We start from the raw sequence: 18,194 nt of genomic DNA, 5'->3' as shown, positions 1-18,194 counted from the left end.
TGGTAGCTCCGCTGGCGGCTGCAGGTTCCCCAGGGATGTGATGACAAGTGCTCTGTGTGTGCCCAGCCCTGACCTTTCTCTTCACAAAAGATGTGCATGAGCTTTTTCCCGATCTTTTTTTTCATATGGCTAACAGAAAACATTTCAAAATAACAGCCAGGGATACACTAAGGTCGCTAAGGAGTTTCTCACGGAGCTCCTGTGCCAGGTGTTTTTGCCTACACGTACCAATCTTCCCCCCAGTCCGCCGCGGTCCATCCAGCGAACCCGTGCCCTGCCCTTCTCCACGTGGAAGGGCATTGATGGAACCCCGAACTGCAGGCTCAGCTGCCTTGGAAGAAAAGGGGGGAATGTGGGGGGAGTGAGGTCCAGGAGCACCCAGTGTGCTCTGACCAGGAGCTTTGAGCTGGGACCAGCAGGTGAGCAGGGACAGGCTGGAACAAGCCAGCGCAACCCTGACCTTTCCTCGAGCTAAATTACACCTGGAGAGCGTTTTGTAACCAGAAGATCAGGACGTTCAAGTGGAACTGCGAGGTGTGTTTCATAAATACGTGCTGGTTTTGTCCAAAAGAATCACAGACTGGTTTTGGCTGGAAGGAACATTAAAGCCCATCCATGCCAACCCCTGCCAGGTATAGCAGGGACACCTTCCACTATCCCAGGCTGCTCCAAGCCCCGTCCAACCTGGCCTTGGACACTGCCATGGATCCAGGGGCAGCCACAGCTGCTCTGAGTAACCTGTACCAGGGCCTCACCACCCTCACAGCCAAGAATTCCTTCCCAATATTCCATCTATCCGTGTCCTCTGGTGGTGTGAATCCATTCCCCCTTGTCCTGTCCCTCCATGCCTTTGTCCACAGTCTCTCTCCAGCTCTCTTGGAGCCCCTTTAGGCATTGGGAGGGATTCTAAGGTCTCTCTGAAGCCTTCTCTTCTCCAGGCTGAACAATTCCAGTTCTCTCAGCCTTTACTCATAAGAGAAGTGTTTCATCCTTGTAATCATCACTGTGGCCTCCTCTGGGCTTGCTCCAGCACTCCAGATTGGATCTCACAAGACCAGACTACAGAAGAAAACAAGTAATATTTCACTTTTTATTGTACCCACCTCACTAGGGAAAAAAAAAAAGCAAAACAACCCAAAAAAACCAAACCATAAAACCCCTCAGTCTTAGCAGTGATGACTTCTCGGTGCCTCTTGCTCTTTGTCCATAAATCGCCCTGACAAATTTATCAATGCTGGAAACGAATTTATTTCTTCCACAAAGAAAACATGGTATCCACGGTATCCCACTTGACACACAGAGAATTTGCATATCTTCCCCTCGCTAAAGAGAGCCATTTGAAAATATTCCCAAATCTTGTCATATCTTCTAACAGATTTGCTCAAACCCTGGATGTCAGGGAGCAGCACCGCTTACGCCTTTAGAGAACAACACCCTCGGAGAAAATTTTCCCAATGTGCAGTCCGCTTGATGCAGCAAGGGCTGGGAGGAGAACAGATGATGTTGAGCTCTTTATAAACACGCAGAGAGCTCAATTTGTTAATATGTTTGTGTCTCCTACTAGCCCAATTCTGCCAGCAAATAGTGCCCTACATCTGCTGCCAAAGATGAGTTCATAAAGCACCAAAAGATTGTGCCTTAGGTGCTAAATTGCAAAACGCATTTTGGAGTCATGACTGCTGAATGAATACACAATGGTACTGTGCCCAGTTTCTTAAGTCCGGGGGCAGTTATTATCTGGGAGCAATTGAAACCCCTTTATTTCCAGATGAAGCTATGATTTTTTGTGAAAAGCCTAACATTTTAAGGCTGAGAATAAGCGGTGACCTCTCTGCTTTGAGTGTTACACATTGTCCCAGCTCATTCTGCCCCTCTACTCTGCTCTGGTGAGATCCCACCTGGAGTTCTGCATCCAGCTCTGGGGTCCCAGCACAGGAAGGATGAGGAGCTGCTGGAGTGAGTTCAGAGGAAACCACCAGGTTGATCAGAGGGATGGAGCAGCTCTGCTGTGAGGAAAGGCTGGGAGAATTGAGATTGTTCATCCTGGAAAAGAGAAGTTTTGAGGTGACCTAATTGAGGCCTTCCAGTACTTGAAGGAGCCTTCAAGAAAGATGGAGAGAGACTTTGGAGAAGGGCCTGGAGTAACAGGACAAGAGAATGGCTTTCCACTGACAGAGAGTAGGTTTAGATTGGATATTAGGAAGAAATTCCTCCCTGTGAGGGTGGGGAGACCCTGGCACAGGGTGGCCAGAGAAGCTGTGGCTGCCCCTGGATCCCTGGCAGTGTCCAAGGCCAGGCTGGACAGGGCTTGGAGCAGCCTGGGATAGTGGAAGATGTCCCTGCCCATGGCAGGGGAGTTTGGAACTGGATGATCTTTAATGTCCCTTCCAGCTCAAGACATGATTCTACAATCTCTGGTGTAAGGAAAAAAAATGCATAATTTTGTTAGTTGCATGCTCACGTTTCTTAAATAGCCTTATAGGACACGGTTCAGGGTTTGCAATCCATGAGATCAATGGGATTTTCCCAGATAAGAAACATAGGTTTAAGTTTGGATTGTTTTTTACTTTGGCATTTCATTATCATGGCAGATCTCTTATCTGTTAGCTCAAGTCATGCTAATGATGCCTTCTACCTATTTAGCCACAAAAATAACATGCTGGGAGCTACATCCCTTTCATCTTCCATAGACTCAACTCAAGAGCTGCCTTTCACCTGCCTTTAAATGCTATTGTTCTTAAGGTCACCTCCAACTTGGTTAAGATTCATCCAGCCTTTTCTTTTCAGAATAAGCAGAAAAATATAGAAAGAACAAAGCTTGTCCAAAAGATTAAGTAGCACCTGTCATATAAGGGAAATATACATCTAAAAATATAAAGAATGCAAACTAAAGGCAACCAAGATCAGTTGAAGTGCTGAATCTCGGGTTCAGCTCTACCTCATGGAGCTGGAGGAAAACTGCCCCAAGAGGCAATTTCAGAAGCCAGACATGCAGGAAAACAGCAGAGCCCTGTCTGGAAGGCAGAGATTCAAAAACAAGTAAATAAACAAACAAGCAACCCACAAGCAAGAAAGGGCTTGCTTGCTTTTGGATTCTGTAAGGTCTGAAAGAAGAAGATACAGCCATAATATGGAATGCACAGACATTATAAGTAAATGTATTCTTTAAAGCTGATACAGACTGTTTCTGAGATGAAAACGTATAAATATGAAATAACTCGCAAAGTGGAATCTGGTTAATCAAGACCTGAGAGTGCCTTCAAAGTTCTGTTTAATGTAAGCCTGATGAGTTTTATATAGGACCAGCATCATGGCTCACTTTACTTCCTCCTTTGTTTTTGGTACTTATTATGAAGACATAGAAAATATCCGCTTTTCTTCTTTAAATGCTATCAAGTTGGAATTTTAAACCATTCACATTGTGCACAGTAGCAGCTATTACTGTAGATCTTGAAGGGATATCTCTCAGCTAGATATAGTATTCCATGTAAATGAAAAAGGGAAAGCAGAAGCTTGATGTGTACTATTTAGTTACCTGTGGATACCTAAAAGATTCCACATGACAGTAACCAAACTATGGAAAGGAGAATACACAAAATGTTCACATTTTACAGTAATTTGCCCTGCAGAACAAAAGAAAACTCTGACCTACTTGAAGAAAGAGGGTTATTATATTCATTCTGCTAATCCAGAAAATACAATTTGACATGTAAGTAAACCATAAAGTTATAAGGAGGAACAAGTTAAGTCATGCCAGTTGTTAGGAGTAATTCCGCAGCTCTGTCTCTGGCAGAAATGCTCATTGAAGTCGTTGGGAATTAGGCATGTGAAGAGACTGAGGAATTGCATCCCACTTATTGTGGTTATTTAGAGGTAGAGTAAATAAAAGGGAATTGTGTGTCGGTTTGGCTGCACAAGCTCAACGTGTGCCAGGGATTCACATGCTGCTCAAGCATTGGCAGGATTGCAGGACCCTCACTCGAGTTAAACACTGTCTCAGGAATGCTGCAGGAAATGTCCAGGGTTCTTTAAGAGTTGATGTTTTGCCCCATGGCACCAGTGTTCAATTCTTCAGTGGCGTGGGGCAGTTCCTCACCCCAGAGCACAGGCTGGATGTGGAGTTCACCCAAGCCAGGAGGTCCAAGTTCATCATTACCTAAAACCAGCACACATCTACAGAGCTGGCACAAGGACAGTCCCACCTCTCTTCCCACCTGTAGCAAAGCCGCAGGGATAGGCTTCACCCTTTCTCCTCCTGTTGAAACTCTGCTGCCACTCAGCAAAAATGAGAAATAGGCACTTTTCTGAGTCAAAGGCAGGTTTGAAGGCAAACCTTGCAGTTAACATTGCCCTGGGGAGCTCAACCTTCTGTCCCAGTCTGACAATGAAAGATAGAAAGCTACTGGAAAGTGACCAAAGGAAGCTACCAAGATGATGAAGGGTCTGGAGGGGAAACCATACAAGTGGCAGCTGAGGTCACTTGGTTTGTTCAGTCTGGAGAAGAAGAGACTGAGGGGAGACCTCAGAGCACCCTACAGCTTCCTCATGAGGGGCAGAGGACAAGCAGCACTGATCCCTGCTCTATGTAACCAGGGGCAGGAACAAGGGAATGGCTGGGGCTGTGTCAGGGGAGGTTTACACTGGATATTAGGAAAAGAGAGTGGTCAGGCCTTAAACAGGCTCCCCAGAGCAGTGGTCAGAGCCCCCAGGCTGACAGAGCTCCAGGAGTGTTTGAACAATGCTCTCAGACACAGGGTGGGATTATTGGATTGTTCATAGTGCCTTATATAGAAAAATGGCTTGCCATGGCCCATGATTGTGTTATTCTGGTTATTTACTGAAAGTAGAACTCTACGTTAAGACATATCTTGCAGGACAAGAAACGTTAGTCTTTCCTGCAGCAGGGCTAGAATATTTCACAGTGCAGTGTGTCAGAACAGTGCAGCAACAAATTGTAATGTGTGCAAAGCAGATCTGCCTCTCAAGTCCACTTAGACATTTCTCTTTTAGCTCGTATCTTTCAAGATAGTTTGGCAAAGCATAGCACAGCCCCCTCAGAATAATGCTGTTTTATTGGATGGGTGTTAGTTAACCGAGCTTAAAGCACCACAAACAACCCTGAGAGCTGATGTTCTTTTTGCAATATAAACCTTGAGCTATAGTTCATACTTATCCTCCCTGATTTGTCTGTTGGCTTATTGTACAAAGATTTCCATTATACTTTGTTAGATGACAGCATAGATAACTGAATTATAGAATCAAAGGAGTTTAAATTGCTGTCTCCTCACTTAGGCTTTGTTCCCCATGTTTGAACTTACACTGTTATTTTCCTTTGCAACTCAACAATACCTACATCCAGAGCCTTCCACAAATGAGGTGAGACATTTTATTTCCATGTGAAACCCAAAGGTAAATTATAAGCTCTTTCATTCCTTGAACTTGTAGTTAATTAAATAAGAGAGCCTTTTTACACATATTTCTTCTGAGTATCACATTCCTTGGGCATCATACTGCCAAGAAGACACGACTTGGAGAGAGCTTGGGAAAAACAACTTTTTTTAGCTTCCCAAGACAGATTAAAAGAGCTTTATTACTGGCATTTTCTAGCATAAAACTCAGAAATGTTAAAATAAAAAAATCCAAAGAAAATTGGAGTGAGACTTGATTTAAATTTCAGGCTTTCAAGTGCCTTGTATGTGATCTTGCTTCTTCCTTGAACAAATGTATTTTGATTTGGATCCTGAGGACCTGATGCTTCCTAAATTCCAATCTTCTTTCTTGGATTTTATCAGAACAATGATTTCTGGAAAAACTCCTTTACATGTTCTCCTGACTTTGAAAATCTGGCCCAGATGGCAGCTCTGAGAGCACACAGAAAATGAACATAAATACATCTAACTGGGTAATAAGAATAAATACCTTGTCAATTTGGTTAATCTCAGGATTGAGCACTGAACATCTGGATATGCTTTATCTCAGGACCTGGGAAACTTCTCAAAATTCCAGCATGACACATCCCACTGGCCCCGCTGTTGCAGAGTGTGACATTGCTGCAGCCAGGATTGCCAACCTTGCTAAATGGTGAGCACTCAGCTCCGACCTCAGGGCTGCTGTGGTCAGCCACTGGACAAGTTACATAATGCCTGCACCAGGTCAGGCTTTAACCTGCCGGCACTGAGGTGAAAGATCAGCAAGGTGACCTATTGCATCACATGCCACTTCTTATTACCCCAGGATGATGTGCTGGCACTCCTGCACTTCCCCAGTCAGGACTTCAAGTTATCCTTAGATTTTTCTAGAATATTAGATAATTCAGAAAATTGAAGGTTTTCTTGATGTATCTTAGGACAAAGGAATTTGCTTTCTATCCATTGTTTCAAGACAATTTCTTTCATCATAATTGTTTTCAAAAACCATACAGCTTGAGATATGGAAATTTGGAAAGCATATTGCCAAAAGGAAGGAATCTTCAGGAAGACCTTGACAGAAATTACCTATTCTTAAACTCTTAAGTGCCTGTTCCATAGAAGGGACAAATAAACTAGTAAAGAATTGAATCCATTCTTTGCTCTCTGCAGCTTGCCTATCAGAGTTCCCTGCCCATGACAGGGGATTTGGAACTAGATGATCTTTCAGGTCCTTTCCCACACAAACTGTTCTAGGATTAGTTGCTCTTCTGGAGCAATCTCAGTGAACTGCAGCATTTCTTGAATTCACCAATACTTGTGACTTGCTGGGTAATTCCATGGAAGGGACTGGATGATAAGGAATGCTGTCAATCCACAGCTACCCACAAACACCACGGGAGGTACTGGATGTTGGGACATCATCACAGAACTGACCTCACCTGATAGGACAAGGTTTCAACTTACCTGACTCTCAGTTTGTTGTGTCAGGTTCTTAGAGACCCACAGATACAAAACCTGACATCTTTTAAGGTTCCCATTTTGCAAAGTGTCTGTGATTTCATATATTCTCTTTTTTTTTAAATAAATGTTTAATGCGTCGTTCTTTAAACAACAGCAGTTGTTTATGATCAAAGCTACTATAATAAATCAGCATGTGTAGAAAGGAGTAAAATCTTTTATTTTTATTGATCTTGTACATAGATCTGGTACTACTCAGTGTTTCCAGTCTGTCAGAGGCTGCTCAGTGGAAAAGCACAAATCTTGAATACTGCTAAAATCCCTCTGCAGTGTTACAGCGTGCCTAAGCCCCATGGAATGCCACATTTTTAATTACAGTTTTCCTGTGGCATTACACAGAACGCAGAAAAAGACATGATCAACTTGAGAAAGAAGATAACTTGGAAACACTCCGTGTTTGAAGGGGGAAATCTAAGAGAAATGGAGTTTAATATTTGTGCTACAGTAGAAAGCAGTGGTGGTGTTGCTACAGGCTACATGAATCACAGCCACCACAGAACAGCTCCTGTGAACAACGCGGTGAGGATGCCAGCTGAGAGCACAACACAAACCTGTAACAGGCAGCTCATAAATTAGTTGTACATCATTATCTTCCCAGAAACTTTTACTGAGTGCACTACCAGAAATGGGGCCCACAACGTGAGTATGCCATGAAAACAAAGTGCTGTAAAGATTTGAGCAAGGTGACTTCTGCTGATACAGGGTCATACTGGAAAACAAAAACAGTGTTCAGGCCTAGGAGTGCAAGAACATTATTATCAATTTTTCTTCAGGAGTATCTCACCCACCAAATATTTTGCAGGATGTCTTGTCTGCCTGTGAGTTGTAAAGCTGCTGAAAATCAGACTTTGATCTCATTCCTAAGAGGTGTTTAGGACCACAGCAACACTTCTCATTCATTCCTGAGTCACCTGACCACTTGGTGGGCTCATGGATGGCCAAAAGGACACCTGCCAGAGGTCACTGCCATGTACTTCTCAACCTCTGCTGCCACCAGGAGGTGACTCACATGCTCCACTGTGACCAGAAAAATCAGTGGTCACCTCTCTTATGAAGGAACAGTTCTGCCAGAAGCAGGAAGAGTAGGAGACCTCTGAGTTCTCTCTGCTCCTTGTCTTGGGTCATCTCTGGCTCTCTCTCTATGGTCCTATTTGACTTCAGTGAGGAAAAATCCACAGGTGGAAAACAGGGGAGTCTGTTCTCACCTCAAGAACCTGTGTGTAGGTAGCACATATTTTATTATAGATGTCCTAATAATAATGAGAGAGAGAATAAGGGAGAGATTGCTAGGAAGGAATAGACTTTAGTTTAATTTTCCAGTCATGTATTACACAACAAATCACATTGATTTCCTTCAACAAATTGCTTGGTCACTGACCTGTCAATAAATACATTTTATCTTTAGTTCCTCAATGTATTTAATTTTTCATTGTATTCTTCTAACTTTGCAAACCCAACTGCACAAATTGTTGTGGGTATTTTTTCTTAAGTACAGATCTGAAAGTCTGGTTCAATTGACATTTATAACTTTTCCCTGTGATGTCACAGTGTGCCTCCATGTACTTGTTTCATTATCAGGTTAAATGAATTCGGTTTCCAAAGTGATTTTGCAGTTCTTGGACTCAGAATTGGCAGTAGTTTGGGCAGTTTGACACCCAGCTGCTGCCGCCTGCTCACTGCAGACACTGTCAGGTGCCTAATCACAGAATTGTTTGGGTTGGAAGGGGTCTTAAAGATCACCAAGTTCCAGCTCCCTGCCATGGGCAGAGACAACACCCACTAGATCAGGTTGCCCAGGAATGAGGGAGGCTTCTAACTTTCCTGTTCTCTCTGGATCATTTGAATTCAAAGCTCTTTTAATTTAATATAGATGCATTTTTTGCTTTTTACACATAGGACTTACATGTGATTCTCTTTAACATCTATATTCAGCTGTGAGTAAAGTCAATTTCTGTCTATGCCTGAAAATATTGCACAAATCTTTATTCAGAATTGTTAGAGATAATGGATACTCAGTGGGGCATTTCCAGAAGTGTTACCAGTGCAAATGGCCTCATCCGTTCAACACAATGTTTGACAGCGAGTGCTGTTCCCAGGACTGCTTGGAACCTCAGCTGGAATAAGTTCCCAGTCACCACATCCCTAACAAGAATCACCAACCCAAGCAGCCCCCACTCAACAAAGCAGGGAGGGAAGGGTCTGTCCGAAGGGCTTGGAAGCATTTAGCCAGGAAAGCTTTGGTGGCCCAAGATCAGAGCCACAAAATCTGCATCCCATTGGTTTGTATCCCCCTTCCAATGCTATGCAGAGGTGCAAGTCATGCAAAGTGGAGACCATGACTGCTATATTCTTTGGAAATAACCGTAAAACATTTTTTGGGAATCTGGGCTAGAAGTGACTAAACAGGGTGATAGGAAAATAGAAAGGCTAGAGCATCTTGCATAGGAACCGAAATTTCCTGTACAGTTAACGCAGTTTTGGCAAAGGCAAAATTGCTGGCAGTGCAGAGACTTGAAAGGTTTATGAACAGCAAAAACCACATCTTAAAGGAAGAGAAAATTTATACTATTTATTTTGACTTGTAACATTTCCTGGCTTTTTTGGTACGATTTACACTTCTTAAGGAAAAGAAGTAACCATATGACCATACCAGGGCACAAGCCTGTCTTTTACCAGGGATCTCAGTACACTGTGGATAACCAACTGTATCATGCTCTGGGAACCTCTTAGAGTGACAGAAAAGTGATATCAAGACCTCTTTTTTGCATGGACATTGATGACAATCACAAGTAGGAGGCCACGAATAGTCAAGAGGATTTAAGTCTAGTTAGTCCTAACTTGAGGCAGAGAAAATAGACTAGACCAGCCTGCAGGAATGCCTTTCCCTTCCTGCAGGGCTTGAGCTCTTAACTGCCCACAGGTGGACAGAAACGGACACACAGTTTGTCAGCAGTGGGAGGACCTGATGGCTCATACTCCAGGGACTGCTGATTGCCCGGCCAGAAAGGAAGGCAGCTCTGGATGCACCCCAAGCAGCTGAAATGACCCCGTCTTTTGTAACTCTAACTTAAATTAAGGTTAAGAGGTTACTTTAATTAACCTGCAAGTAAACAAATTCATACAGCAGTTATGACTTCCAAACCTGTGACCTGAGGTGAACTTTGTATTCTGTTAATAGCTCTGCAAATCACTGAGAAGACACTGCGTTCCTCCTCTCAGTGTGGAAAGACAACCTCAGGTCATTTCAGCTGGCCCAGGCTTAGGCCTGTGGCTCTCACACTCTTGATTCCTGCAAAGCTGGAAGTCAGGAGGGTGATTTTTGCGAGAGAGGCTTGTCCGTCCCATCAATCATCTCCTCACAGCCAGCCTGGAGGAGATGAAGTATCACCCACAGTCACTGACATGCAACACAGGGACCATCAAGATCCACACCAGGTGGGCAAATAGTCCACAAAGAAGACAGTGCTTCATCCAAGGACAATTAAAAACAATTAAACGGGGAATAATTTAAAAACTCTTTTTATTTAGACCATCACAAGAGCTAGATAGGATTTATGAGCTACGTTTTTTTGGTTGGAGAGCCAATGTGTACTTTAAAGCATTGTCAGAGACCAAGAGGATACAGTCTGGAATACTGTGTTGTAATAATTTGTAAAACTGCATGAAACAGATTTTTTTAAACCAATTACTTCCCGTCTGTTCAGGGACAGATGAGCCCCCAGCTAAAATTCCTTTTCATTCCGGTGCTTGTAACGATGAAAATGAAATGTGATTTTCCTTCTAACAAATGCTCCAAAAAGCAAAACCAGAAAAAGCGTGTGTTTCTCTGTTATGGAAAATAGGTCTCAGCATGCTGGAAATTCTGTGTTTTACTTACTTTCTACCACAAATGCCCCATTTTTAAAGAAATGAATAATGTAATAATTTTCTCTGATTTATGTTTTCTTTTCTGCCTCATTTGGCACTAATGCTGTGTTATTACAAGAACAACTGTTCTCTGCAAAAAGAATGATCTTTAGACTTCTTATCCAAAACCTGTGAAGTCACTGGGAATGAAATGCAGGGAAAGGAAGAGAGGCCATGGACATGAGCAGCAGTTGAACTCTTTCCCACTGACCAGGCAGATTTCCTTCTTGTCTCTTGATGACACGGAGCTGCATTTTCCTGCACCTTCCCAAACAAAAACTCTCCTCCAGGTAGGGTGCCAAGAACACGACTGGCAGTTTTCAGAAACGATAATGAAACGTGGGTCAGACAGGGCTCAGTAGAGTCCCATGAGCACAGTCAGAGCCTGGAGACGTCTTCACTGGCGAGCATCCCTGGGATTCGACACGGCCGCCTGCACCCTCATCAGCATCAGGATCATTGCAGTGCTAACGAGTGCCACAGCTCCCGAGCCCTCGAGGCTTCAGACATGTGCTGGCAAGCCGAACAGCAACGAGGAGCATCTTAACAATGAACTTGGAGAAGAATCTGCAGGGAATTAGTGTCAGGCGCGTGTAAGAGGGTTACTTTTCCCATCTCCAACACCTATAATTACATCTCAAATGTGCTAATAAAATCCAGTGGTTACAGTGGGGGTTTTTTTTCTCTGTGTGTCAAAGTCAAGCATGCTGCCGTGACGCCTAGGAAAAATCAACTTTCTTACACTTTCTAATCGCCATGCAAGCAGCAGAAGCGATGACGGTGTTCCCCGCTGGGTCAGAAGGGCTGAGGTGCGCTCCCGGCTCCCGGGGACTGCCCCGGCCCTGCCGCCTCAGAGGTGCGGGGCGTAGAACGGACCGAGGTACGCGGGGCTCAGGAAGGGCGCGACGGGGCCAGCGCCCAGCGGGAAGGGGGCGGCCGGCGGCACCAGCACGTTGGCGGCGGCGTAGGAAGGGAAAGTCTGGAAGGGCAGAGCGGCGGGGCCCGGCGGGCTGGGGCTGCCGCCGCCCGCCGCCGCCGCGGGGGATGCTGCGGGGGCCGCCCCGTCGGCGCCCGGGTGCTGCTTCTTCCACTTGGTGCGGCGGTTCTGGAACCAGATCTTCACCTGCGTCTCGGTGAGGCTGAGGGACAGCGCCAGGCTGAGGCGCTCGCAGACCGACAGGTACCGCGTGGCTCGGAACTTGTTCTCCAGGGCCACCAGCTGCTCGTAGGTGAAGGCGGTGCGCGCCCGCCGCGGCTTCCCGCAGCCCGGCTCTGCCCGCCGCCGCCGGGCGCTCCGCGGCGAGCCCGGCTCCTCCGGCCCGGGCGGGCTCCCGGTGCCGGTCCCGTCCCCGCTCGGGTCCTCCTCGTCGCGCTCCTGCCCCGCGTCCTCGGCGCCGCTCTCCGGCGGGGCGTGCACATCTAGGTGAGATCGCGGGGCTCGTCAGGGGATAGCGCACTCTCCTCCCGGCCCCCCCTCCGAACCCCGCGCTTCTGCTCCCACATCCCTCCCTCCCCCCAACATAAGAGCAATCATTAAAAATAAAATAAAATAAAGGGGAGAAAAATTCCGCCCGTCGTGCCAGAGACCCCCCCGCGTCCCCCGCTGTGCCACCGCATCCGCGGCGGGGAGGGGGGGAGCCGTCGATATGGATTTCTTACCAATTAAAAAAGAAGTTATTAAAGTCCCCTTCTGAAGAGAAATAAATCCCCTCCCCCCCTCCCCATCCCTGCGCTAATGGAGTTTCAGATTTGCGAGGGCCAGATCGATAGATGTCATCTATTAAAGGTAAGTTTTAATCGAACAATATTAGGATCAGGCCGGGGGAAGGAGGTTTGAAGTGGGCACCTGCAAGCTGCGGGCAGGAGATAGGCGGGAGTCGGTAATAGGATATCGATCACCGGGAGCTAAGGCATCCTCCGGTGGGGACGGGCTGAGCAATTACCCAGCCGGCCGTCCCGCGGGCCGGGGCAGCCGACCGCTGCGGCCCCGGGGAAAGGAGCGCCCGGGGGCCGCCCTTGCTGGGAGAAAAACCCGTGCGGTGCCTCGGTAAGAGCCGTCCGGCGCCAGGATGGGACGGCGGCGCGCCCTGATGTGCGCCCTCCTGCTCGGGCGGCAGAGGATGCTCCGCACTCCAGGAGCCGGGCAGGGCACACGGATATCGAGAACTTTTCCCTTTGCATCATCAAGACTTAAAATCCAGTTCCAGCCCCCCTTCCCTCGCCTCTGCGGGACCCCGCGCGGGGAGCGCGTCCCGCCGGGCGCGGGGCCGGGGGTCCCCGTCTGCCGGCGCCTCCACCTGCGCGCCCCCGCCAGCGCCGGCCGGAGAAACTCGAGCGCGTTCCTACCATGTGCCTCTAGTTTATTCCTCCCGCTGCCGGGAGCAGCAGCGTCCTTTCCTACTTCAACTCTTCCCAAACTTTTCTCCCGCTCGCCCGAGCGGGGGGCGCTGCCCCAGCTCCCCGCGGCCGGTTCGCGTCTTCTGCTGAATTTCTGGGGATCCAGGATGTCTAAGATGGAGAAGGAGATTTTATGATGGATGGGGGCCGCCTTGGCCCCGCGGTCCGGGCATTCCGGCATCCCACCCCACCCTCCGCGCTTCCCGGAGACCTGCTGGCTCCCAGCGCGGAGCCGGCGGAGCGCAGCGCCGGGCGCGGAGCCGGGCCGCTCCCGAGCCGCACGCTCGGCGCTGGCGGCGCGGAGTGAGCGGCGGGGAGGAGGGTCGGCCGGGGAGGCGGAGGGGCCGGCGGCGGGGTGGGGGCAGAGGAGGGGGCAGCGCAGCCATTGGCACGCCGCCCCCGCGCCCCCTCCCCGCCGCGCTGGCTCCGCGGGGGCGCAGCGGGCGCCTCCCTCCATCCCAGCCTCCCGGCGACGGGGCTTTCCCGTTACCTGCCCCGGGTTGGGGGGGAAACGCGCAGAGAGGTGGGCCGGGGGCGGCCAGGAGCAGCTGGCACCAGAGCCGGGTCCTCTGCCGGAGCAGAGATGCGGCTGCACCGACGGCAGCTAATGTTCCCCAGGGCCCGGAGAGCCACCGACTGCGCCTGTCCCCTCGCCCTCTGCTGAGCCACCTGCAGCTCCCCCGCTCCGTGCGGGTCCAGCGGGGTGAGCCCTGTGTTCAGAGGCACCCAGAGACGAGGGATGGCTCCTGCATCCCTCTGCTGCACTGGGCAGGATCCAAGCTCCAGGCGCTCCCTGTGCCAGCAGCCACTGTTTGAGATGTCAAGCTATTGCCTGGTCCTCAGGGAGAAACGAGCAGCTTTTTGTTTGGGAACAGCTTGGAATCAGTGTGGTTCAGACTCTGGGCCAAACTCCTGCAACTCACCCGTGGTGTTCACACTATTCCCAGTTAGTATGGAGGGAAACTGAGACCTGCCTATGCTGGAGGAGCTCCTGCCCCCTGAGCAAACCCCTGAGCAACCCTCCTTGTCCTGGGGGGAAACACTCTGTTGCCTGTTCATACCTATAACTGGGACAGGGTAGGTGACAGCAGGCCAAGCCTCCCCACCGTGCACCAGCCCCGTCACCACTTCTAGCCAGCCCTGCTTATTGAAAACGTGTTTGCAGTGTATTTTGGCACACCTGTATCTGTTCAGGGGATGCTTTTCCCTCTCCTTAGTAGTTCAGCATTTGGCAGTGCCACAAATCATTAGATAGATTAGGGAAAGGCATCCTTCAGGCAGGGCAGGCAGCCTTCAATAGGAATCCGCTACTCCCCCTGCTTCTATTCCTATGGAACGATGCAGAGCACAGCCCTCCTTCTCTTCACAGCGGTCTAAGCCTCAGCAGAATTGGGCTCACAAATAATTCTTGGCATAGGCCTTAAGATAAGGGGAGAGCAAGAAGAGGAGATGATGATGATGTGCAAGGGAGATGTGATTGAAATTGTGTTAATTATCCAAGAGCCCGTTTGGCACCGGCCTCTGGGGTAGACTACCACAAGAATGTAGAAGAGAAGGGAGCTCTGGCCTGAGGACTTCACACACACAGGCTAAAGGTGGCTAAAGCTTGGTTTTGGGGATGCAGGAAGTGGTGAACTAGGCAAAAAATCTGGTATATGTGAGACTATAAATACTTCTGTTTGAGTTGTTGGGTCTGTGGGAGCTGAGAAGGCAAATTGCAGCACTGAGATTAATCTGTGAGTTAGCAGACATCTTCAAATATCATCATCTTCACATGTGTATACACACAACCTGCAAACATACATGCATGTGGAAAGGCACACACTCGCGGATTAGTTCCAGCACTCTGAAGTTGGTCCGTTTCCCAGCTCAGGCATTAAAATTCAGCCCAAGTGCTGTCTTTAAATTGCTTTGATGCTAGGTGGGTTTCAACCCTGACCTGTCCTGACGGCAAGTGATGGCTGTAACAAGCTGTGGATCAATATTCATAGCGGGTGTCCTGGACTGATAACACTATCCAAGACAATGTTCACTATCGCTGCAGACAGCTGAGATATTGTGCCATTAGTAATGTTGTTTTAAATAACCTGATCCATTTCTGAGTCTATTTAATGAATTTCACAGTTTAGATATTATCTTTAGGGAGAAGCCAGAGGCTATTCCAGAAGCGGTGATGCAAATCAATGCTGCCAAGGCTCCTCTGCTTTTCTTAAAACAAAATGGACTATAATTCCCCCACAGCTCCTTATACATTCTGGCAGTCGTGGTGTGCTATTGATGGCATTAGCGAGGAGAAGATATTTGGGGGAAAAAAATACTATCTGTAAAGCTGGAACACAGCTGATAAAATCTTATCTGTGTTTGTAAAATTCTTTATACGATGAGTCAGTGGAAGGTTCTTTTCTTGGTTGTCATATGGATCATAGAATGCTTTGGGTTGGGAGGAACGTTAAAGATCGTCTAATTCCACTCCACTGCCATAGGCTGGGATACAACCCGCTAAGGCAGGTTGCTCCACACCCAGCTTGGCCTTGAACGCTTCCAGGGATGGGGCAGCCGCAGTTGCTCCGCGCTTTTCCCCGTGCCCCGGGCGTTTGAAGCGGCTCGGATTCCCGGGGCGGAGCGGAGGCCGGGACTGCATTTCCCGGCAGCGCCGGGCGCGGAGCGGGGCGGGCGGAGCGGAGCGGCCATGGCGAGCTGGGGCTGGGCCCGGGCGGTGCGGGGGCTGCTGCTCGATGTCAGCGGGGTCCTGTACGACAGCGGTGCCGACGGCGGCGTCCCCATCGCCGGCTCGGCCGAGGCCGTGCGCAGGTGGGTGGGAGGGTGGGAGGCGGCCGGGGGGACCCGCGGAGAGGGGGAGTCCCCAAAGCGCGGCGTGGGCTTGGGGCTGCACCGAAGGGCAGCTCCTAAAGGTGGTTGGAGTCCAGCCCGTGCTGTGCTGTGTAAGGCCCGGACAGGAAAAGGGAGCTTTTGGGGGTTAGCTTGGTGCTTTTTCGGGTTATTTAGGCGACGGGAGCCCGCAGAGCCTGGGCTGATGGGGAGAGGAGGCTGGGGCGGTGCAGGAGGCACACGGCGCGGGGTTCTGTGTTGGCTGCTGTCACTGCACATGTGGCAGGAGCTGGCAGTGGGTGAGAGATCTGGCACTATCCCCTGGTAAGCGTTTATTAAATATTACCCACACAGACACAGAGCTTCTGTAAATTGATTAACTTTGCTGTCAAATTAGCTGGGACTTCTTGCAGGGAATTTGCAACTCAGTAATGGAGAATTTCTGTGCTGGGGTTAATGATTGCCCAGCTTGGAAGTGACTCAAAGGCAAAGCGTGGTCTTGGTTAGCCACTCCCAGTGCCCACAGGTGGGGAACTCCTTCACTTTTAGCTGGGTGATGCTGTGAAGGTAACACAAGCTAAGTAACTTAACTAACTTTGATTAATTAGGTTGACTCAGCAGTGTGTCTGTATTGGCCTTGCTTGACCAGAGGAGCAGGATGGGGCCAGGGGAGAGCAGTGGCCGCAGGGAGAACTTTGTTGAAAGACAAGTATTGATTGTGTGGTTGTGAATTTCTGGAAGAGCCTTTTGGCTGTGTGTGGTGTTTCACTCACACACTGCAGAAAATCCAGATCTGTTTCACGTGGCAAGTGCGGGATGGAGCTTGGAGCAACCTGGGATAGCGGAAGGTGTCCGTGCCCATTTCAGGGGATTGGAACTTGAGTGTTCCTTCCAACCCAAACCTTTCTGTGATTCTGTGCTGCTGCATGTACCCCACTTAAAATGTTTTAAATGTCTAAATTCTGATCCCGTGTGAAATACTGACAGTGCTGCTTGGTGAGCACCTCTGCAGCTTCTGTCCTCCGGGGTCACTCAGCACAGACGTGGGACAAGTGCACTATTGGGCAGGAAAATACGCAGGAAGAAATACTGAAACCAGTAAAATTAATCATAATGGGTTAGTTAAATATGTGCCTAAGTGTTGGTGGAACCACCATGGAAAGGCAGAACTGGAGATGATCCAATTGAAGTGGTAATAACAGAACTCTGCTGCTTTGGGTTTTTTGTTTGTTTGGGTTTTTTGTTTTTGGGGTTTTTTTTGCATAGTTGTGTCTTTGTTCGTATTTCTTGATACACATGTAGGAGGCACAGGAGGTGTTATCAGATGGATCAGAGTTCCCAGTGCTGTCAGAGAGCAATATTTGAAGTAAGTTTAAGGCTTACTGAGGCTCTTGGCCAGTTTGTGGTGCTCAGCTGGCCAGGGGAAGCTGCAGATGCCAGGACAGCCAAGGGGAGAGTAGCATTCCAAGGGAATTCAGTGAAACTAGGCAGAGGGAAAAGTTGTTTCTATTGAAATCCTGTGGCACGTGGTTCTTTCAAGGGATTGTGCATGTGCAGAGCACAGCCTGGGACAGCCCAGATTATAGCCAAGGCCTCCAGGCATGGCCAAACCAAGCATAAATAACAAACTGCATTATTGCTGTCAGAGATCAGATCATTCCTTTAAAAACCAGGACATATTCAATAATACCTGTATTGTGGATCGCCAGATGCTTTTGACATTGTTTTTTTTGCTCCTAGATTTTAAACTTCATTTTCTGCCGGGTTGCAGGCTGTTATTTAATAACCTTTGTCACTGCATTTGCTGAAACCTCCTGCATGGAGGCCACATAAACTGCAGTCTAACTTACAGTAGCATCAGAAATATGCTGATGAAACAACAGTAAAACTCTGGCCTTGGGCTAAATGTAGGAAATTATGAGCTTTCTCTGGAAGTCCTGGAAATGTCTAAGCCCTTTTTAGTCACAGGAAGCCCTCGGCAGCTAATCTGACCTGGCTGCCTGTGTGGAAGGAGGGGCTGCAGGGTCTTTGAGGAGAGTTTGGAGATGCAATCCAGCAACTGTCTCTGGAATGCTGTGCAGGAAAGGCTGATCTCATTTGGGCAGGATTTGGTGAGCAGTGGAGAAGCAGTGGTCG

The 18,194-nt window shown here is 48.4% G+C and overlaps 2 protein-coding genes across 2 annotated transcripts in view; one reads left to right on the top strand and one right to left on the bottom strand.

Moving 5' to 3' along the window:
* Positions 1-10,429: 10,429 nt before the first annotated feature.
* On the bottom strand, positions 10,430-13,686 carry NKX1-2 (NK1 homeobox 2). Its single transcript, XM_048311252.1, has 2 exons — positions 13,179-13,686; positions 10,430-12,251 (listed from the first exon to the last, which is right to left on the bottom strand). The coding sequence occupies exons 1-2, from the start codon at positions 13,684-13,686 to the stop codon at positions 11,683-11,685; spliced, it is 1,077 nt and encodes a 358-aa protein (XP_048167209.1). The 3' UTR covers positions 10,430-11,682.
* A 2,215-nt stretch (positions 13,687-15,901) lies between these two features.
* The window catches only part of LOC125329499 (phospholysine phosphohistidine inorganic pyrophosphate phosphatase), a 72,631-nt gene continuing 70,338 nt past the window's right edge, over positions 15,902-18,194 (top strand). The window contains exon 1 of the mRNA XM_048311617.1: positions 15,902-16,040. Coding sequence (XP_048167574.1) covers positions 15,919-16,040 — 122 coding nt within the window. The 5' untranslated portion in view covers positions 15,902-15,918. The remainder of the gene's footprint in view (positions 16,041-18,194) is intronic.

Source organism: Corvus hawaiiensis, chromosome 8 (assembly GCF_020740725.1).
Source record: "Corvus hawaiiensis isolate bCorHaw1 chromosome 8, bCorHaw1.pri.cur, whole genome shotgun sequence".
Classification (NCBI taxonomy): Eukaryota; Metazoa; Chordata; class Aves; order Passeriformes; family Corvidae; genus Corvus; species Corvus hawaiiensis.
Note: the sequence above shows the minus strand (reverse complement) of the source record. Positions and strands in the feature narration are given on the sequence as shown.

Excerpts from the sequence above, each read along its gene's own strand:
- NKX1-2 (XM_048311252.1), bottom strand. The coding sequence starts at position 13,686 with ATGGAGGGAGGCGCCCGCTGCGCCCCCGCGGAGCCAGCGCGGCGGGGA. Across the intron at positions 12,252-13,178 it reads GAATAAACTAGAGGCACATG|ATGTGCACGCCCCGCCGGAG; the intron begins GTAGGAACGCGC and ends GATCTCACCTAG.